This window comes from Lynx rufus, unplaced genomic scaffold (genome assembly GCF_022079265.1).
Source record: "Lynx rufus isolate CCGP_SWC_20201006 ecotype Redwood Valley unplaced genomic scaffold, mLynRuf1.p SCAF_7, whole genome shotgun sequence".
NCBI classification, from domain to species: Eukaryota; Metazoa; Chordata; class Mammalia; order Carnivora; family Felidae; genus Lynx; species Lynx rufus.
Window position 1 is genome coordinate 111786786 of NW_025814889.1, and position 23621 is coordinate 111810406.

The window sequence follows — 23621 nt, forward strand, 5'->3', positions numbered from 1 at the left end:
AATATCTCTGGCAATAAGATAATAATATCTCTGGCAACTTAGAGGAAAAAAAAACCCAAAACAACTCCCTAAGGATTATAAGGGTAGAAGCTAACATAAAATACAGAATCCTTCACCATGTAGGCTCTTAGGCAAAACTGTTTGCTGACAGTGGAAGAGAAAAAAGTTCAAAGATACAAAAGCAATTCATACCTGATAGAAGTAAGGGATCCTTATCTAAAGACTTCTTGACATGATCAGATTCACCAGTCAATGAACTTTCATCAATTTTAAGATCATTGCCTTGAATTAATATGCCATCAGCAGGAAGAAGATCACCTAAAACAAAGAGCAACTGTAATGCACACTGTAAACAAGATTACAATGACTTTACCTCTAACCTAAAAGGGGTTGCTCTTTTTCACTTACCGTATTTCACCTGAGCAATATCTCCAACAGTAATGTCAGCTACAGGTATCTGAATGACCTGACCACCCCTGATGACTGTGAACTTCTGTTCTTGTTCAATTCGACTCTGCAAACCTCTAAACTGTTTTTCCTTACTCCAGTCATTGAAAGCTGTTACTAACACCACACACACTACTGATAAGAGGATTGCAGCTCCTTCAATCCAACCAGTTTCACCTTCACCTTCTTCCTCTCCAACAGAAACTTCTCCACAAACTATATGAAAAGAAAGAAAATGCTTATCAAAAAAAGATTCTGAATTGATGGCAAAGACAAGCAGTAAGTTAATTATGATGTTTACATACCTTGCTAATTTTACTCTAAGTACCTTACTGAACTCAAAGCATTCCATAATGGCAAGAATGCAAACTACGTCAATTTCAAGTTCCCTGCATATGAAGATTCTCACCCTCAGGACAGGGAGGCAATCTAGGGCACTAAGATAAGCATAAGGACACTGAGGAAGATTAAACCTCAGCCTCAAGGCAAGTTCTTAATCTGTCAACACCACCTACCCCAGAGTCCTGAGGATTAAACGAGAGAACATTTGGAAAGCAGGTAGACCAGTGACTGAGAAAAATGGTTAATGCTATTAATTATTACATATGTTAGACAAGATATACATGAAAACCCACGAATCATGCTTACTTATTGTATAAATTTTACAGGAGTACAAGCAAAACTTGGTTTCCATAACATGAAAAGGTAAGCAAAGTGCTACTCAATCCAACTATTTGGGCATCTACTCTAGATGCCAGGCATAATTTTAGGATCTGAGGACATGGCAGTAAACAAGACCCCAGCTCCCTCTCCTCACAAAACCCATACTTAGATTGGTAAGTGCAGACAGTGTATGAAGAATTCACGTAATAAAACAAATAATCAATTTCAGATATGGTAAATGCCATAAAGAAAACAAAGGGCGGTGATATGCTATCAAATGAAGAAAGGAAGTAACTGGTTGTGTGAACACAGAAGGTCCCTCTGAGGTGTCCATGATGTTTGAGCTAGGAGCCAAGTGACAAAAAGGAACTAGCCATATAATCGCTTTAAAGCATTCCAGGAAGAGCATTCCAGGGAAAGATTAAAGAGTATTCCAGGGAAAGATTAAAATCAGTAAAAAGGCTTTATGGCACAAAAAAGTTTACAGAAGAATGGAGGGGGGAAGAACCCCCCAAAACTCAAAATTTAAGGTAAAAAATGTTGAAGAAAGAACAGTGAAATAGTGCTGTTTTGACTGCGGGTTATAATCTGTTTGGAGTCTAAAATCAATTCAGTGGCTCATGACTAGCATTTTGAAAAACGAAACAGAACAAAATAAAAAGGATATACGTATAATAAAGGTAAGCATTTTTTTCTTGAAAGTTTCCATTGGGTATTTACAAATTCACATGAATGAATAGGTTCTGCACTCCTCTTTAAAGTTCTTTCTTACTGAGGGTTGAGCTGAAAAGTCTGAAAAATCAGTGGTTCTCTTAGGACATGTAAAGCAGGAAAAAAATTATTCAGAAGAAAAGAATGAGTAAATGAATGATACTAGAAACGATTAAAGCATGTTCCAGAATACAGTGCATGAGCCAAAGAAATGATGTGAAGTATAAAGATGCTGAATAAAGACTAATCCAGGAGAAGTATGTGGGACAGATGAGGTCAGAGAAGACAGAGACTAGAATAAAATCAACTGGTGGTGGTGAAATGGAAGGAATGATGAGATTAAAACAAAACAAAACAAAACAAACAAACAAAAAAAAAACAAAATCCTGAGGACCATCAGCAGGATTCAGCCATCAATAGGTACAAGAGTATGTTCTCCAAAGGAGATGGCTGGACAATCCATCGAGAGTGCTGGCTTCTCCATCCAAATATTAAAACCTCTCTTTGAATTATATTCAGGCCGAAGAAATGACCACGTACCATTGTACACAATAACCAGTTAAATGAATTTATGGTTTACAATGTTCGAAACAGAAGTGGTAGGACAGTTTCTCCTTCCCCTTCCACCTGCCCAGAAGACTCGAGATGTACTCCAGGTAGACCAAGTCAGGATGAGAGTTGAAATGCCATGTTGACCACTTTCACCAACTTGAAATATAGCTAAAATATTATCTTCCCAATGAAGCATTTCAACGGGTTTGATCTCATTGGTTAAAAATGTAAAAATGCAATACTTTCTAACAGTATGTAAGAACAATACATTGAAAGCAGAAGATGGACGGGGGGCACCTGGGTGGCTCAGTCAGTTAAGTGTCTGACTTCGGCTCAGGTTATGATCTCACTGTTCATGAGTTCAAGCCCCATGTTCGTCTCTGTGCTGACAACTCAAAGCCTGGAGCCTGCTTCCAATTCTGTCTGTCTGTCTCTCTTTTCTCTCTCTGCCCTTCCCCCACTTGTACTGTCTCTCTCTCTCTCTCTCAAAAATAAACATCAAAAAACAATTTTTAAAAAGAAGATGGAATTTACCAGTCATATGTCAAAAAAATTTTGTGTAACTGGTGGATGGGAGTGAAGATATCACTAGTGAGTACACTTCTTACATGTGGATTTACAAAATGTTGTAAGTTTCTTTTCAGCTGTGAGAAACATTAAAACCAAGTTCTAGGGGCGCCTGGGTGGCTCAGTCGGTTAAGCGTCCGACTTCAGCTCAGGTCACGATCTCGCGGTCCGTGAGTTCGAGCCCCACGTCGGGCTCTGGGCTGATGGCTCAGAGCCTGGAGCCTGCTTCCGATTCTGTGTCTCCCTCTCTCTCTACCCCTCCCTCGTTCATGCTCTGTCTCTCTGTCTCAAAAATAAATTAAAGAAAAACGTTAAAAAAAAAAAAATTAAAAAAAAACAAAAACAAAACCAAGTTCTGAAATAAAGCAAACTCAGACCCAAATCAAGGGAAATCAAGGTTAAATCAAAATTATAAAATAATGTATATTCAATCAGGCTATCAATAATGATATTTTATGGTTACTAAACATCAAAATTTTAAACCTCATTTCATCTTTTTAACATTTCAGTTTATATTTTTGCATATGTTTAAAACTATACATATTATAAAGTATAAACATTATACATACATTATGTAGATAGCTTTACATATATATAATTCATAAATGCATCCTTTGAATATATGCTCATATTTCTTCCTGATAAGGTATACAACCAAAAAAAGTTTAAAGATCAATACAACAGAGATTAAGGGGAAAAGAATTATGAGACAATTGTATCATTTTCAGCTTTAAATCTCACATGCATATTTAGAACTACATGACTAAATATTTCAAAAGAGAACATGAAACAAGTTGATGCCATATTTCATTTCATATATAGTTCTACCTTAAATTACAGATAAATTTAGAATGATTTTGAAACAGATGGTAGTAAAATACTTCCAAAAATTAAATCCTTTTCCTGCTGCTGATCGTTACAAATTTTTAGAGTACCTGCAGTGAAAAAATAATTGCAAAGATCAAAGTTACAAAAGGACTGTCCTATGCTTTCAGTAAAGTCGGAGTATAAATACAATAAAAATCTATTTAACCAAAGGTGTTCCCCTGTAAACATATTCACCTGAGAGAGATGCACAATCTAAATTCAGTCTGTGCTCTACCATAAGGCAAATATTCCATTCTTAAAATTCTCCATTTGGGCTATTTCTTGGATGGTGCATCAAGTATGTACATTAACAGTATAAAGAATCAGTTCTCAAAAAGTGTTGTCTAGGAACCCCAGGAGGATCCCCCAAGGTCAAAACTATGTAATAATACCAAGATGTAATTTGTATTCTATTTCAGGAATGTGTAGTGGAATTTTCCAAAGACTACACTACATGTGCTAACACAAGACACTAAATGCAGAAGCAGATTATCTTCAATTATGCCAGACCTTAAAGAGATACAAGGAAATGAAGAATACTGCTAATTCTCTCTTCATAATTTCACTTAAGATTTCATTAATAATTATAGCAATTATATTTATTATAATACAACACTTAGATACAACTTAAATGCACTGATACAATATTTTTAAATTTCTCAACTTTAATTAAGAATACAGTAAATATCTACAGATATAGCTCATATAATCAAAATCTGTTTGTGGAGTCCTTAGCATTTTGAGTATAAAGGGGCCCTCAGACCAAAAGGTTTGAGAACCTTGGTATTATACTAGTAACTAAAGATGTGTTTATTGTATGGGTTATAATGCTTATTTTTATACCATCAGTACTAGTAAGAAATTTTGATAATATAGTCTATGACTACAGATTTACTACTTAGTGTTAAAATATACATGATGAAAAGACACATGAAGTACACTAATAAATGTTAAAAAAATGCAAATACTAACATTTCACCGTGGAACAAAAATATCTTTGTATGTTTTACTAACACCTTCTAGCAGATTTTGACTGTTTTTAAAGTGTCTTATGACACTGACAATTTTAGAGTATCTTCCCAGTTGGATCTAATGCCAGTATTCTCCTTAAGCAAATTTGGGAAAGGGCTTGTCACTACATCCTACAAATGAAGCAGTCCAAATTCCAAAAAGATTTGTCCTTGTTAGTAACAAAATCCATTCCTGTTGAAAATATTTTTCTTTAGTCTTCTTATAATCTTAGGGAAAAAAATGTTAAAAGTAAAGAAACATTTCAAAATCTGCGAACTCGCTGAATTCTAGAATACCAATTCCCAATATTCTATAATGATAGTTGGGTAAATTGAACGCTACAGAATTTACCTATATGTTGATGAACGTGGTATGACCTTCCCTTTTCATATAAAACATTTCATATACACACAGTTACACGCCCTCATGCCTACCCACATATGCACACATACACATACGTGAGTACCCACAGACATACAAAACATATTTTAAAATCTGGGAGAATATGAAAATGGTATAGCAGTAATCTCTAAGAAGTGAGATTTTCAGTGAATATTATTTCCTATGAATTGTCATTTTTCCCTCCTAATATTTCTACAGCAAAATATGTATTATTTATTTAATAAAAACAAAAGTTTAAAAAATAATTTGGCTCAATGTTGACAAGAATATTGCCTAAATTTTTTCTTATTTAGACAAGTGATTCTCAACCATAGACAATTTTGCCCCCTATCAGAAACCTGGCAATGTCTGGAAAAGTTCTGGTGGCCTCAACTGGAGGGTAGTACAGTGCAGGGTGACAAAGAATGCTCTGGTGTAAAATGTAAACAAAGCTGTTGCTGAAAAACCCTGCTCTCCGATAAACTGACTTCTTCAGTGACCTACTTTCTAAAATAAACAAACAAAAAACACAACTCTCACATGAGCTCCAGGCATACCTTTAATGGCATTACTTTAAATTTTTACTTAACCCAACTTTTAGAGTTAGCTAATGTTTATTTAACTCTTCATAACTTGAAAGGCATAAGAATAAAGTTTTTACAAAGAAAAATGTTGGTATATCACTCTCCTGATATATAAAATACTACTGGTTCACTCTATAGCTATTTAAATATAGTGACCAAAACCCAAGCGAGGTTTCTTAGCAGTTATAGAATGTACTGTCAAGGACTATCTATTTTAAATAAATTGATTAAAAAGAGAGTAAGAAATTTTAAAAGAGAAATGAAGAACATAGGCAGGAGAAAGACAAAACCATTGTAGCTACAAGTTAAAGCAGATCTACCACTGTATGATGTACTTTTCCTTTGGTCAAGATAAGTTGTAGTATAAACATTTCTAGAATGGCAAGGCAATTACCCGAATCATGCCTATAATAACAATTTAAGAACTTGAAAAATAATGAATCAGGGAAGAGAACAGAATTTTGCTTTCATAATGATTTCCAAAAGATTAAAAAAAAAAAAACCCAAAATTAAAAACTGTAATTATTTCAATTTAATGTTCAAAGACCTTAAAAACCATGATGGCACAAACCACACTGTATATGTGACTTAGCTCTTTGCCAACACGTGGCATACACACATTGGCAGGTTATTTAACCTCTGTATCAAACGTGGAAGTGACACTAGCTCATAGGGTTATTGTAAAATTATCTGAGATGGTATATTTAAAGAACAATTAAAAACACTGCTAGAATGCTATCTAGCACACTTCCCTGACCTTTACTTATGTTTTCCCTCCCAAATGCCAACCTATTATTATATTTTAATTAAGCAAATGAATTGAATTTATTAACATCACACATGAAAGTCTTTTTTTTTTCCCCCCCCCCAATTTACTTACGTGCATTATCCCCTTCTGGAGGTTGATAAAAAGAAAGGCCCAATGATACTATGGCTGCAATTTCTAATATAATTAAAGTGACATCTTGTAATGCTTCCCATACTAATTGAAGAAAGGTTTTTGGCTTTTTAGGAGGTATAAAATTCTTTCCAAACACTGCTTCTCTTCTCTCTATATCTGCAGGGTTTCCGCTCAAACCTAGTGAAAAGAAACAAATTTCAGTGAAAAGTTTCACTACTTACAAAAGGAAATACCTATTTTACTCAAAACATTAATTCATTACACTTTATTTAAAAAAAAATTTTTTTAATGTTTACTTATTTTTGAGAGAGAGAGAGAGAGAGAGAGAGACAAAGCATGAGCAGGGGAGGGGCAGGGAGAGAGGGAGAAAGAGAATCCCAAGCAGGCTCCAGGCTCTGAGCTGTCAGCACAGAGCCCAATGTAGGGCTCGAACCCACAGACCGTGAGATCATGACCCGAGCTGAAGTTGGATGCTCTACCGACTGGGCCACCCAGTGCCCCTTCATTCATTGCACTTCAGATTCCAATTCATAAGACCCAATCAAACTGACTTTTACACATTATATCAAATGAACAGAATTTAAATCACTGAAAAACATGCACAGTGCTTTAAAAGAACAATTCACGTAGACAGGTCAAGACTGGATTAAAAATTTTCACTTTTCCAAAATGTTCATTTTTGATATTACCTTATACCATCTTGTAGGCTGCCAGAGACCAGAGTGATATGACAGTTGGATGGGTTTTATATTGGAATTAAAAACTTCCCTGACCTTTACTTATGATGTTTTCCCTCCCAAAATGGGGAATTATGTATTTATTTGATTTACTTACAGCATCTTGGTCACCCTAATCAGAGAAAGTCTTTGATTTTCACTCTTATTTACTAAAGAACAATGAAACATTTATCACAAGCTCTAAAATTTCTCCATTAAAATGTCTGTTATACATGGACTGATAAATGATTTGCAAGTCACAAAAAAAAAAAAAAGGAAATTATGGGATGACCTTTCTTTTGAATTTTATTTTTAGGATTTCCAGCTTGAGAAACAGGTACTTCTATTGACTGATAGCGCCCACTGTCACTGAAAGGGAAAAGGTGCATGATAGGACATAATATTTATTGCCTGGAATGTGGAATTGGAAGGTTATGAGGAAAGAGGTTAAGAGAGAGTTGGATGACATGAATTTTGCCTTTCCCTTACCCCATCAAGCAGGTCCTCCTCAAACTTAACCGTGCTGATCCAATCAAACCTAGATATATCCCAAATAGCTAAAGCAAAGTACATACACATTTATATTTTTGTGGGAGGTATGAAAACAGGCAGGAGTGACAAATGACATGTTTCTGAGTCTGCTTAAAAATATCAAAGAAGGCAAAGCTATCAGAATGATACAACTTTCAATTTATCATCATAAATTTAAATTTATAATTAATTTAGTTAACATAAACTCTTTTTTTGGCAAGAGCTCATCCCAAGAGAACAGCAAAGGAGCGAGACAGGAAAACAGCAGATTACTGGGAGGCTCTTGTTTTTAGGTGTTTCGACTAGTAATCTCAGTGTGGAGGCAGGCAGAGAGTAGAAGAGAGAGAACAAAGAAAGTACGCTTTTAGAATAAACAATAAGAAATGAACAAAGACATTTTAAAGTCATTATTTATTTGGTTAAAGGTATCAATAAGATTCCAGAGAATGTTTTCATTAGCAACTGTAACAAGGTCCGTCCATACTGGGCAGAAAGATTTGAGATTTCTGATGACAAAAGTCATCATCTGAAAGCTTCCACAGAGCTCCAGGCTTTGAGACAGTTCAATAGAAAGAAAGGAATGAAAGGATTGTAGTAATCGTGACTGAGGGAAAGAGAATATGAGAGAAGAAACGTGCAAACTGTAATTTAGAATCCATAGTTTCTTCAGACTAGAGCAATGCTCCCCAATCACACCTGGCTGAAACCAGTTAACACTGGTCCATGGTTTAATTGAGGGACAGAGGAATCAATGCAGTAAGGTTTTCCACAAAACAAAATTTGTTTTAAAGGACTAAACTTTGAGATGTTCTGAGATTATGTGCTTGCCGCTTTTTAAATTTAAGTGCCCTTTCTCTTATAAAAAGATAGTAAGTTTGTTATATCTTGTATTTCAGTGACCTTACCAGAAAAAATAAAAGACAACCTTCCCTAGCTGTCAGTCTCCAATCTTTTTTTCTATGAAATCTGAAGATATTGGTTTTATCAGTTTAACTCACACTTAATAGAACCTACTATTAATTACAAGTATATAACACCTAGTAGTTTTAAAAGTAGCACCACTATAACTATAAAAATAATTGACCCAAACCTACATTAATTATAATGGAGGCCAACATTTTATGTTAATGCTGATAAAAAGAGCCACAGAGCTAAAGAGAGCTTAAAAGCCTATCCGAAAGGGTGCCTGGGTGGCTCAGTCAGGTAAATGTCCAACTGTTGATTTGGGCTCAGGTCATGATCTCCTGGTTGGTGGGCTCAAGCCCTGCATCCAGGAGCATCAGTGCAGAGCCTGCTTGGGATTCTCTCTTCCTCTCTCTCTGCCTCCACCTCAAAATAAACTCTAAAAAAAATGTATCTGGAGGGAATCTGGGAATTAAAAAAGCAGCCGGTCCTAAAGGTTACTGTAATTCTTCTAAACCACTACCACACATACAAGCACTCACCTAAGACACTACATCAATAAAGTCATCTGGGTTACAAACTAGAAGACCTAGATTCCAGTTCACCTACTGAAATTTTACGCATGTCACTTAATGTCTGTGGCAGTTGGGGTAGAGGCATTAATATTTGTTGGTGTATCTTACAAACTTGTTTGGAAGGGCCTAAGAAGGTACAATGGATCAAAGCATATACTACAGAGTAACAGTGATTGAGCTCAGTAAGGGGATGACAAGTTATAAACTGGACATTACAGGTTTTAATTCCACTTTGGGGGAAATTAATTTCCATAAACGCAGAATAATAAACTCACATAATCTAAATATAATGAAGTTAAGAGTTTTGTTAACAATAGTCTGTTCCCCAGACTAGATTTACTTAACATCTACTACTTGCAGGGACTATTCTACATCCTGAGGAGTCAGTATAAACACGCTATATATTCAGCAATCTTATACTGGAGGGAAACAAAGAGATTATTAAAGTAACACAGCAAGAAGACTAGTACTATTCTAAGTGCAACAGAAACCTTTCTAAAACAGAAGGGATTTAAAGCACCATAGAGTATGGTAGTAATAATTGATCTCATTTAAATTGTTGTGTGAAGTATAAATTGAAGAGAGCAAGAGTGGAGGGAAAAGACCAGTAAGGAGGCTGTTTAAGTAGAAAGTAAGAGGTGATCGTGGCTAGTATCTGAGGTTTTTAACTGAATCTGCCAATTATCCTATAAAAAGATCAGACAGGACTTGCTAAATGACTGGATGTGGATGAAAGAAAAAGAATAAAGAATGATATCTAAGTTTTTTTTTTTTTTTTGTCTATACACTTAAATGATTGGATAGTAAAGACATTCACCAAGATAGAGCAGGCCTTTGGGAATTGCAGAATTAAGTGGAAAAAGAAAGGAAAGAGTTAACAGTTTCATTTTACAGATTTACACCTGAGATGCCCATTTGTTTTTTAATGTTTATTTATTTTTGAGACAGAGAGAGACAGAGCATGAGCTGTCAGCACAGAGCCTGACACTGGGCTCGAACTCACGAGCTGCAAGATCAAGACCTGAGCCGAAGTTGGACGCTTAACTGACTGGGCCACCCAGGTGCCCCTGAGATGCCTATTTAATAAATAAACAAGTGGAGAGGTCTGTAGACAGCTGGCTAGCCATATTCGGAACTCAGAAGAGGTCTGCGCCAGAAAATAATCAATGCACAGATGATTCTGGAGTCATGGACCCAAAGAGAGCTCCCAGAAAGCAGACAAGAGAGAAGGGTTAAGGCTAGAAACTTGGAATAGTCCCCAACATTTAATGATCAGATAGGGGAAGAAAAGGCAACCCAAAGAAACGGGCAGGGGGAGGTGGCTGGCTCAAAAACAGGCTCGTGTAAAATTATGGAAGCCTACAAAAGGAGCGTTTTTTAAAAAAGATGAAGATGATGTGGATGATGACATCAAATGAGTAAGATGAAGCCAGAAAATAAGACTGGCTTTGGTTAGCTGGAGGCCCATGCCCTTGAGAAGAAATTTTCCAGTGGAATGCTGTGAAGCAAGTCTGATTAGAAAGAACTGAAGATAGAATAAGAATGAGAAAATGGATGGAAACTATGATTATACAACTTTTTCCACGAGTATGATGCAGCAGAGAAAAATAAAGCAGTAAAGGTGAATTAAAGTGGATAAATAAACCCATTATTGCTTTTTTAAAGATGAGTGATAGATATTAAGGCAAGTAATTTACCAGCGGAAATAATCAAGTAGAGAAGACAACACTGATGATACAAGAGACACAGGCTAACACTGGAGTAAAGCCTCTGAAGAGGCAAGGGGAATGGAATCCAGGGTGTAGGTGTTAGCCTCCTCTAAGGGCAGGAAGAGGCTTCCATTGTTAGGAGAGAGAAAGCAAAGTTCTTGAGGGAAGGGAAATAGCCAAGCTGGTAAAACTGGTAATGAGACTACATGGTCTTAGTTTTGAAAATAGAGTAGATATGACATGAAATCATTAAGTGTAACTTATGAATAAATATACTGATAACTCTTCTGCCTGGTCCCATTGGCTCGGTTGACTGTAGAATAGTGGCAATGAGGCCAAGGGCATGTGTGGCATCTGATCTCCTTATGCCCCAATTAGCTTCACAGAGAGACAATATATTTAAAAAAACCATCAAAGCAGCTGTGAAAATGAATCAAGGAAACCGATTTAAAATGGAGTTCGGAAGCCATGAGGAGACAGTTCTTGGGCATGTAGCACTCCTCTCAGCTTACATGAGCAGCAGGAAGGAGGAAGGTTTCCACATGCCTCAGTAACAGCAAACTTCTCACCACCTGCAGCCAGTGAGAAACCACCACAACCTGGAGCTCTTGTTCTTCTCCAATGAAGTTATTTTCAAAATGACTCACCCCATGTCCTCCCAGCACCTCATAAAAGCTAGCCTCCCCTCTGTCTCTTCAGACTTGCCTATGGTTTGCCACAGTCTGCTTGTCCTGAATGGCAACGCCACTGTTATTCCTGAATAAACTCATCTTTATTTAATTAAATTACCATTTGTTTCACTTAAGGTTGATTACATGGTGTCATGAAGTGGGATCAGAAGGTGCAGAACCCCTGGGGAACTAATGACTGTTTGTGGGTCCCACTTGAGCCCCTTGTCCTCTCCATTTCTGTGAGCCGTCTTTTTCCTTTTGGTTCAGTGGGTTTCCTCTTGGATTCGAATTTAGTCTCTTTGGTTCAGCTCCCTGACTATCTGCTTTTGTGAATGCATTACCCTTCTTGGTGAGTTCTCTTTTGTTTTCTGTACTTCTACTTTGAGTAATGGGATCCGTAAAATCCAAAGAGTTAAGCAGGTCACCTTCTGGCATACCTATCTTTTTTATGTCTAAAAACTATGGTTTCAGAAGTTGTAAAATATCTACAAAAATGGCAAAATCTTACTAAAGACAATCCAAAATCACAATGGCCATTATGAGAAATGTTCCAGTTAGATAGGATCATTTAAGAAGTGCATTTGAAAGCAAAGGAGTCCCAAATAAAACAGAATGGGGCACCTATTTTTATTGGTATACAGAAGTTTCCAAACTTCAAAATTCCAAAATAGCTTCATTGAAAGATTTGTTGTAAAAGGCTAATGAAAAAGTAAAGATAGAGAGGTACCAAAAACAAAAGGCTTTAAGACTGACATAATACTCTTACTGTGACATAATACTCCTACTGCTCCCTTCTTTCTTCCTCTGAGTACTCATTCTAGCAATCCTCTGTCTGAATTGCCTTTACACTCTGAAGAGACTATTAAATTACCTTTTAAAATAACACCGCCTGAGACTACAGGTGATTCTCTTCAGTTACTTTCCACTCCTTGGTCAAAGGCCACGCTAAAGGCCAAATGAAGTTAGGGCTATAGTTAACTAATTTCTTGAACTCAAGAGAAAATTCTCTAACAGTTTTAATAACTGGATTAACTCCAGAGATTACTGGAAACATAAAAAGGCAGAAAATAAGATGAGAGGCACTAGTCGGAGCCTGACAGAAAATTTTGTTAAGGCACTCTTCCCTCTGCTCATTGTGGATAATGTAGTTGGATCAGTGGAACAAGCTATAATGTCACTTAAGTTGCAACTCAATTCGTTGAGGAATTGAGAACAACAAACCTTATCTTGCAAATCCTTGTGAAACTAGAAATGCAACTCTAGAGACAATTCAAAGTTTATCCATTTCTTTTTTGCCAATACCCAAACCTCCCCTACTAATCTTTAAAGGTTTGTAACTTGCATTCTTCCTTGTGCCTCTGAGATGTAAATGCTAAAGTGCAAACTTCAGGGAAGTAATTCTTACCAGAAGAAAAACAAAAGGGGGAAAGGTCCTTCAAAACTTAGCTTTAGCTATCTGGGCAGGTAGCCTTAACTAATTCCATCTACCAGAAAAGTTAGATCCAACTTTTATCATGAGTGAAATGGAAGCCTCTGTTTATGCCTGTCTGTATGTTTAAGTGTGCCTATGCATGTGTGTTGTATATATGTAGTACTGTCTACCTCCAATAGTATTACTACAATCAATTTGTAAAAGACTTCTATTTAACTGACTCAAATGTGAATTAAGTATTCATAGAAATTCTCAAAAATGTAATAGAAAGTAACCTAAATGTTTTTCAGGTTCCCCTGAGTTTGGCAAACAAAAGCTGGCCTTAGGTTTGGTTTAATTAAAATAGGCATGTCTTCAGAGTTACCAGGATTAAATATAATGTAAACATACAACTTTTATTCTACCTGGTTTTAGTAGTCAAGTAAGTTCACGTTATCTCTGTTACAAAATCTGTCAACAAGAATAACAGCTTGGGAAGATGGTTGATTTTGTCTAATGTCTCATGAAGTTTTTGTGGGATCTAAACATAACTGTGTTTTTTTTTTTAATTTTTTTTTTTAACATTTATTTATTTTTGAGACAGAGAGAGACAAAGAATGAACAGGGGAGAGGCAGAGAGAGAGGGAGACACAGAATCTGAAACAGGCTCCAGGCTCTGAGCTGTCAGCACAGAGCTCGATGCGGGGCTTGAACTCACGGACCGTGAGATCATGACCTGAGCTGAAGTCGGACGCTTAACCAACCAAGCCACCCAGGCGCCCCTAAACATAATTGTTAAGAGCAAGTAAACTAAATAGAAGTAAGTAGGATAAAAAGGTTTTAGGTGAACTTTTCAAATAATTTACCCAAGTCTTTTTGGGGAACCTTAAAGTTTTGCTGCATTAAATATGAGTTAAATTCATTAAATATCCAGATCATTTCCAAGTAAGATAAAATACTGCAACACAGATTACTGAACATAGGTTTTATTGCTTCCTTTTACAGAGGAACTAAAGATATTTGAGTCTAACAGTAAACATGTTTTAGCCATGCTTAAAAATTTTCTATGAAAAAAGCATGTTTTCAGAAATCATAAAAAGAATTTATAAATCTGCCAATTCACAGAATGCTAATGTAAAGGCCAGTTCTTAATTGTTTACTTCTTAATTAAAGTTGCTAAGGGTTAAGAATTCTAATTAATATGTGTGCTTAAAGCTACTAGAAATAATAAGGGAAACACCTCTATATGCAAAAAAATTATGACAAAAGAAGGTATAAGGAATATAAATGCACTTTTTAGAGGGAAAATTTGTCCTAGTGAGGCTAGTTATTTAAAAAGAGAAAAGAGGATAAAATCTGAATGTAAAACGAAAGTTGTAGGTTTGTGGAAAAGGAATCTTTGAGCATTTTAATGTACACTCAAGCTGGTTAAGATTAAAATAAATTTATTTAAAAATGAGTTTTAATTTCAAAAGTACAGTGGTACAAAATTCGAATTTGTTCTTTTTCCTGTCAAAAGAACAATGTTTTCAGCGCCCCTGGGTGGCTCAGTAGGTTAAGTGTCTGACTCTTGGTTTCACCTAAGGTCATGATTTCGCAGTTTTGTGGGTTTGAGCCCTGTGTCAGGCTCTGCAGCGTGAAGTCTGCTTGGGATTCTCTCTCCCTCTCTGTCTCTCTGCCCTTCCCCTGCTCAAGCTGTCTCTCTCTCAAAATAAATAAATAAACTTAAAAAAAAAAAAGAACAATGTTTTCTTACATTATTGATCTGCTCTTAAGAACAAATTGTAAACAAAGGTTTTCCTTTACTTTTAATGTAATCTTCCTAGAAAAACAAAGATTGTGTGTTTTGCTTTCATCAAGTCTTTGGTTACTTAAAAAAAAAAAAAAGCTGAATCTTTTCTTTTTCTTTTTTTAATTTTTTTTTTTTCAACGTTTATTTTTGGGACAGAGAGAGACAGAGCATGAACGGGGGAGGGGCAGAGAGAGAGGGAGACACAGAATCGGAAACAGGCTCCAGGCTCTGAGCCATCAGCCCAGAGCCTGATGCGGGGCTTGAACTCACGGACCGCGAGATCGTGACCTGGCTGAAGTCGGACGCTTAACCGACTGCGCCACCCAGGCGCCCCTAGTCTTTTCAATATTAAAGAAGCTAAGGCTTTTTACAACTATTTAACTTTCTGTATTTTTCTGCAAAGTCTTTGTCACTTTGATTAAATGGATACCTAAAGTATTGTTTCACGGTGACATATGATCCTCTTTGACCAAAGGTCCAAATCGTTTGATATTTAAAAAAAAAAAGTGTCTGTTTATTTTGGAGAGACAGAGCACAAGTGGGGGAGGGGCAGAGAAAGAGAGAGAGGAAGACATAGAATTAATCCAAAGCAGGTTCCAGTCTCTGAGCTGGCAGCACAGAGCCTAGTACAGGCTCGAACTCATGAAAGGCAAGATCATGACCTGAGCCAAAGTTGGGCACTTAACTGACTGAACCACCCAGGTGCCCTGAAATCTTTTGATATTTTTGACAAACTTCCCAAAAAATCAAATTCAAAAGGAAGTATTTTGATCTTGAACTAACTTTAGGTTTTTACAGAGGGCCCCTAGAACATATCAAAGGACTTGTTCTCCTTATAAAGAAGGATATGTTAAACTAATTAGACTTATTTGATATGTTAAACTACCTGGGAAGTATTGTTAAAAACAGGTGATGCTAAACCTTCTTAGAATAAATTTGCATGGAAATGTTATTAATGTGTCCCAATAATAGCATGAAATTTCTAAAGATCTTATATGCCTTTTTATCACGTTAACATTTGTAATTCTGGTTACTATCATAAATGGTAAGTCACAAAATTACCAAATTTCCTTGTCAACTGCATTATAATGAGCTCTCATCGGGTTTTTAACCATGGCCACTTTTAAGTGTTTTGGCCATTTACAGACAGTTGCCGTTTTACTCTGATGCTTATACAAGTGTTTCTGCAAAAGTACTTCATCTTCAAGAAGCTTCAGGAAAGGATGGTTTTCTGATAACTTTAAGACAACAGAACTAAACTTGGTAAGAATTTCCAGAACTAGTGGCAAAACTGAATGCAAGCAGAACAACAATTAAAAACATGGGACTAAATGAACTGAGAGGATTGTTATAATTTTTATAGCTTCTTGTTTAAAACATTACTGATCCTGTAATATTTTGCTTTCCCAGGTTTTAGGAAACCCTCTTCTCTCTTAAGCTATCAATAATTTGGTAAGATACACGTTTGTGAATAAAGACAAAACATTTACTTTTTCTCTCTATGTGATCCCTCCAGAATTTGCAAACTCTTTGTGAGTATTCTTATTTTTATGATAATAATTTGCATAAATTCAGTCAGAATCTTTTCTCTTTATATCAGGACAGAGAAACACTGGTTGTATTACCAAAGCTTTGACTGGAATATCGTATTTGAGAAATGTGCATAGATTCAGATACAACCAGAGAGTTTTAAAGAACACAGTTTGACTTTACAGAGCCAATAAATAAAGCCCTTTGAAGGAAAAATCAACTTGGTACCTTGCTTACAAAATTCCAGGAAAGCAGTCTTAAAAAGAGCTTAGATGGTTAATCACTTTTCTTGCTGCACTAATGCAAATAATCAAGCAATATTTCATGCAAAGAAATTATTTTTACTATAAAAAATAAGGGTACTTGAAGAGAGAACAAATTATGTTTACCTCTTTGTCTATATCAGATTCTAATCCTATTTAACTGTCCTTGAGTTTCTGTTATATACTTGTAAATTGAACTGGATCCTGAATTCTAGCTTCCTCAAAAATCTGGCTACAACTCTCCAAAGTAACATTTCCAATTTTCTCCCACCCTTTTGATTTGGAATCAGTTTGAACAAAGACTGCCCCAAGAATCTAGTTGGAAAGGACTATACCAGGTCCTCCTCACCACCCAGATGGCAGCCAGACTTCAGGGACTTAAAGCTTGAATATGTATCTCACAGATGAAAAAGGCTCCACCTGACATTTGGCCCTACACAGATAGAGACCTCTGAATCAAACTGACTAGAAAAAGAAGTAGCTGACATAGAGGATGACTACTTACTCACCCTGATGCTTAATCAAGACTTCATCTCAAACATGAAACTTTTGTCTTTCCCTTTATTTTTTCAACTCTGGCACTGGCCTGGAAAGATAACATCTTCATCTGTTTCTCCCAGGCCTTTGTTAAGGAGGGGTAACTTTTGCCTTTCAGACTGTCGGATTTGTCATTTAAAACTCTTATCTATCTATTAACAGTGCCACCTTAGTGAGAGTGATTCATACCCCAACAGGATTTATGTTTATCTGGGGTGGTTATCATTCATTCACCTTGGGCCTATATAGCTAGCATATAGCAAAGCAAGGTCTCTTAAGCTACCCCTAACTTTTCACAAACCAACTCAAGCACCTTCCTTAGTTGAATCCCCTGCACTGTCAAATCAGAAAGGACCTACCAGGAGGTTTTATGATTCAGGGTTCACTTCTGTTAGCAGGGCCATACTTCCCTGGTTAGGAGTAAATGTGAACAGGAATATAGCGAGAAATCTCTCCTTAACTCTTAGAGATACTGCAGAATCAGTGCCAAGACAACACCTGCCCAGAAAAGAGCCTTAGACTCTTTGACCAAAGTTGATAATAGGTCAGTCCTTGACTAGCTTTTAGCTGAGCAAGGAGGTGTCTGCACTGTGGCCAACACCACCTGCTGCACCTGGATTAACACTTCTGGGGAAGTTAAAACTCAGTTACGTAAGATCATTGAGCAACCCACTTGGCTTAAAAAGGAAGTTGACCAGCCAACCTGGAATTTCCTAGTCAGCACTAGGAGATTTGGTGGCGGCAGCAGGACCAAAGGAGATTTCCAACAGCTCTGGGGACAAAGAGAAATACAGGCGTGGTACCTGCAAACCCTTTTTTGAGTTTAGTCTTTCCTGCTGTTTCCGAAGGCCATGAAAATAATATAGCAAACAGAATGTTAGCCCAATGCCTTGAAATGATCTCCAAGGTTTCTAAGCTTAATAAGATATAAATTTATGCATGGGAAATGCCTGACAGCTCCTCCTGCTATTTGCCCTGTTACTCAAAAGTGGCATCCATGGTTTCCACTTTCTACCCATTCCTCCTCCCCCCACCAAAACCCCCATGTGAGACATGACTCCTGGGAAAGGTCCTTCCAAGCACCAATTGACAAATAGAGAAAAATATTTCAATCAAAATGAATGATCTGATGCTTGATCAGTGATGCTTTCTGAGAAACATCTTAATCAAAAGGGGGAAAAGTGAAAACAAATCAAGGAAATCTGATTTAAAATGCAGTTGGGAAGCCATGAAGGGAGAGTTCCCATGCACACAGTGCTCATCTCAGCTTACATGAGCAGCAGGAAGGAGGAAGGTTTCCACATGCCTCAGTAATAGCAAACTGCTCACGACTTGCAGCCAGTGAGAAACCACCACAGTCTTAAAGTCTTCTTCTCTAATACAATTATGTTCAGAACAACCCTCTTTAATTTCCTCCCAGAGCCTCGTACTGTCTTCCTCAGACGTATCTACAGTTTGCCATAATTTGCTTGTCCTGAATTACAATTCCCCTGCTATTCCTGAATAAACTCATCTTTGTTTAATTAAATTACCACTTGTTTTATTTAAGGTTAACAATCTCAGAATTATGTTCTTTTGGGTTTTTTTTTCCCTAGGTCTTAGCAACTGAGTGTGAGTGGGTGAAAGTTTCCTGTCAAAGTCCAGGCCACTTAAAAGACATATGTAATTGGAATGCCTGGGTGGTTCAGTTGGTTAAGCGTCTGACTCTCGATTTTGGCTCAGGTCATGATCTCAAAGTTCATGGGTTTGAGCTCTGCGTCATGCTCTGCTTGCTTGGGATTCTCTCTCTTCTCCTCTCTCTCTCAAAAATAAACAAACATTTTAGGAGGAAAAAAAAAAGATGTATATAATGATTTTGTTAGAAAAGGGAAAAAGAGAGTATGCTTTCAGAAAGTAAAGCCTGGAAAGGTTGAGAAAATAAGATGCCTAAAACGAATCAGGCTTCTAGGCTGAAGGCTTGGGGTAAAAACGTGGACTGGAGCTACAAGAAACACCAGAATCCGGATGACATGTGAAGTCTTAGATGTGCATGGCATCATCCAAGGGGAGTATACAAAGAGGAGTGTGCACAGATAAATGGAAACCTGAGGCCCACCAACATCTAAAGGAAAACACAGAAGGCTGATACATGATCGGCCAAATAGGAAGAAAGAAAATGCAAAGAATCTAATATTAAGAAAACCAGAACAGAATGGTTTGAAAAGGAAATATAAAGGTGCTTGGTTAGCTCAGTTAGAAGAGCATGCAACTCTTGGGGTGCCTGGGTGGCTCAGTAGGTTAATAAGCATCTGACTCTTGATTTTAGCTCAGGTCATGAACTCATAGTCATGAGATCAAGCCCCATGTGGGGCTCTGCAATGACAGCGTACAGCCTGCTTGGGATTCTCTCTCCCTCTTTCTCTGTCCCTCCCCTGCTCATTCTCTCAAATAAATAAACCTTAAAAAAAAAAAAAGAACAACATGCAACTCTTGATGTTGGGGTAGTGAGTTTGAGTCCCATGTTGGGTGTAGAGATTACTAAAAAAATAAAAAATAAAAAAATAAAATAAAAAGGAAGTAAGTCTATCGCACTCAGAAAAGTGAACTTAAAACAACTCTGATATTATACTACTTCAGGCTCTATCAAGTACAACTTTAAGAAATAATATATATGCAACAAAGTTAGAGAAGTAGTGTTACAATTACCTTCAAAAAATTCATAAGCAATGAAAACTAGTGAGCTGAGCAGGTATTCAATTAAATGCATAATTCTCTATTACAGCAGCAATAAATTTCCAGGACAAGGTCATGCAGGATTATCAATATCAAACCCTTGTTGGTAACTCTGTACAAGTATTAAAATATGCGTGGCTGGCATACCATGGCGATGGGAATCCTTCCTGAGTGTCTGAAAGAGCTGTGCCAACCTGTATAACCAAGCACATCCATCAGAGCATCAGAGGATTCTTGCAGTAGCCTATAAGTCAACAATGATTCATGCTGGGCAGCGGATGATTTTTTTTTTAGAGTTAAAATATATTTCCATGTGTGAATGTTAGTTTTCTTGTATTACATCATGAAGACCTGGTCAAAAGCACACCATTACTAACAGTCTTACCTCTAGGAGTGTGAACATAAACTGCCAGCATTATGGAAACATTAGTCAGCCAGAGACGATTACTGTTGACTTTATCTTGCTTTCTACCACACACCTCTTTTGTTTCTTTCTACCACTGTTTCCTTTTCTTATTCCCTTTGCTTTTTTTTCTCTCTTATACCTAATTTTAGCAACTACTACTTCAGAAACTTAGTGTCTCATTTGCTTTCTTGCCTCTTTACAACGCTATGGAGCCATCCATGTCTCTTACAAAATACCACTCAGTACCTGTCTTTAATCTGTATACATTCATTGTTACCCCTTATTTAACGTGGTACTACTGAATGATAAACATGCTATCAGGGCTAGAGACCTGCGTTCCAGAAATCTCTTTATTAGACAGTCTCCTCTACCATCCAATATAAAATATAACATAGATAACATAGGAACACATTAAAATGGGAAGGATACCGAAAGCTAGGTTAAAAGTAAAAGGATCAATAAATAGGATTTACAACAGGAATAAGAAAATCAATACAGGAAAACAATAAAGATAATGAAAAAAACTACAGGGATAATTGCATGTAGTTAGGATGTTGTAAGAAGGTAATTCTGTCATAAAAGTATATTCTTAGATTCTGACGACTCTTAAGAGAGGTGCTTTCTCTAATAAAGCAGAAATATGAGGTGACAAGTCTTTATTTCAGTTAACCTTGAAATTTATACTTCCAATTCTTTTAAGAGTAGAGATGGCTACATTTTTAATATGGAAATCACATCTGGCTCAAAACACTTCCTATTGATCAGTACACATTAAGAATGTCTCAAATCCAGTTAAAGGAGTACTCTGCTGGAAGACGAGCAGTAAATTAGCAGGCCAAATGAGGAAGCACACAGATACAACTTCCTGAACAGGGCATATTTTAAAAAGACTGACTGAGCAACAGAACCTTTATTAAACTCAAAATCGTTTTCACTATAAAACTCCTGCCAACCAAAAATACTATTTGAGAAGACAGAACACAGGTACCTCTTTCTTAATATTGTCAACTCTTTTGTAAGTTGTATGAGCTGAACTTTCATAACAGGCGATATAATATAGTGGTTAAAAGCATGTAGCTAGAATGTCAAGGTTTGAATCCCTGCTCTGGCACCTTAAGAGCTGTGAGACTTTGAGTAAGCCGATTAACCTTTTTGTGTTGTGGATTCTTTGGCTGTAAAAAAAGGTAAGGCTGTTGTGAGGATAAAGTGAATTAATATTTGTAAGTGCTAACAACAACCTACTGGGAACAAAAAAGCATTACCTATGTATTATTTTTGTTGTAACTGCTCTTAAGAAATGTCTTAAGCTGTTCCTCCTCCAGATTTTATAGCAATCTAACAGCCACATCCCCAATATTTCCGATTTTCCTTTTCCACTCAATTTTCTCTTAAGCAGACATCAATAATACACTATGCATTTCATCTAGCTGTCTTGTAAATTTGTCTCCCCCTTGTAGAAATAAGTCAGGGATTGTTTTATTGACGAATATATCTACCCAGCCAAGAAAAGTACCTACCACAGAGCAGGCAGAATATCCCAGCAATTCTAAGGTGCACATATTCTTACACTGTGTTAACACTGATGAGATTGGGATGTAACTTAATTACACACTTATAATTATCTTACGATTAAAACTGCCAACACTAATTCTTTCTTTAGAGGGAATAAACACCATATGGCAATTAACAACCTAGATCTGATGAAAGACTATATGTATCAATGAATAAATTAATGAATGAAAGAATTAAAGAAACAAACTTCAGTTTTCCTAACCAAACTTCATGTTCTTTAAAAAATTATTTTAATCTCACTTTCCCTCACGATAAGCAGCTTATATTAACAAAAGAGTACTTATTGTCTGGATCATTTTCTTGGGCAAACCCCTGGCTGATTACCCCTGATGATGATTTATTTACTATCATTTGCCTAGTTGATCAGTGACAAAATGTTCATTAGCTTTCTTAATAAATTATTTCTAAATTAAACTAAAACTGTTCCTCTGGAAACAATATTCTTATGAAGGCTGGTGCTGTTTTTATTTAATCTTACAACTGTAAACACAAATATAATGCTTAAAATGGTTTGTTCATATTCTTTAAAAGAATCTTTCAAAATGACAAACTGTTTATATACAACCAGTAAAGACAAAAGTTTGCACAAATTTTAACAAAAATTCACAATACTAGGAAGAAGATGAGCAAGAATTTTCTAAGAATAAAAGAGGGAAATAGATTTCATATATTTATTTCACAGCACAAAGCAGCAACAATGAACATCAAATTTTGAGTGTTTAAGTGAATTATTTCTAGTAATTACCTACAGCTCCCATCATATTGTAAGAAAGATACATAACCATCTCCTCCCCAAATTTCAAAACTATTGTACTAAATGCAAAATTTTTCAGTTAACTTAATAAACTTCACTAATTAAACTAAAATCAATGTAAGGAGTACAGCCCAAAATAACAAAAAAGAATACAAAAAATAAACAAAAGAAAGTGCAATACAAACTAATGAGAATCACGTCTATTAAAAATGAGAACAGACCATGTTGGGGTGTTAAGTTATTAGAAGACAAGAATTTTGATTAACTAATAGCAGAGGAATACAAAGACATGGTTGAAGGATGTGTAGTTAGGTGATGAAACTGAAGTTCATTATCACCTTTTATGAACAAACTATGTAATTATATTGAGGATTTTTTATAATGTTTCCTATTAATTTGGTGATTATGAAACATCCAACAATTAGGTTTTAGGTTAAATGGATAAAGTACATATAGTTGAATTAATGAATATACTGAGAACAGCACATCAATATACAATTCTCTAAACAGGATATAAAGTTAGCTAATATTTCAAAATGGGTTTGAATAACGAACAAGCTACAAATTTTGTTAAATTACTATCTGTTACAGTCCATGGGTTTGTTCCTGAATCCTAGAATTTACATCAACAACAGGGATCCCAGCTACCTTAAAATGGTATAGCATATTAAGGTATAACTAAGAAGCTCATGTTTCTAAGCAGTTCTGACTTAAGGAAAAGATCCAGAAGATACGAAGGCTTAACAGGTCTTACAGAAAAAAGAACATACTCCAAGTGATCAAGGAAGCCCTTTCCAGACATGTGTGAATGATGTGTAAATGCTGATACTGGATTCGTCAAGATCATGCTACTTC

General features: G+C 36.2%; 1 protein-coding gene across 4 annotated transcripts in view; it reads right to left on the minus strand.

Moving 5' to 3' along the window:
• ATP2B1 (ATPase plasma membrane Ca2+ transporting 1) overlaps positions 1-23621 on the minus strand; it is a 130258-nt gene that overhangs the window by 46343 nt on the left and 60294 nt on the right. For all 4 annotated transcript variants that reach the window (XM_047066560.1, XM_047066559.1, XM_047066562.1 and 1 more), the window contains exons 3-5: positions 6664-6861; positions 409-663; positions 193-318 (exon numbers count right to left, since the gene is read on the minus strand). In XM_047066560.1, coding sequence (XP_046922516.1) covers positions 193-318; positions 409-663; positions 6664-6861 — 579 coding nt within the window. The remainder of the gene's footprint in view (positions 1-192; positions 319-408; positions 664-6663; positions 6862-23621) is intronic.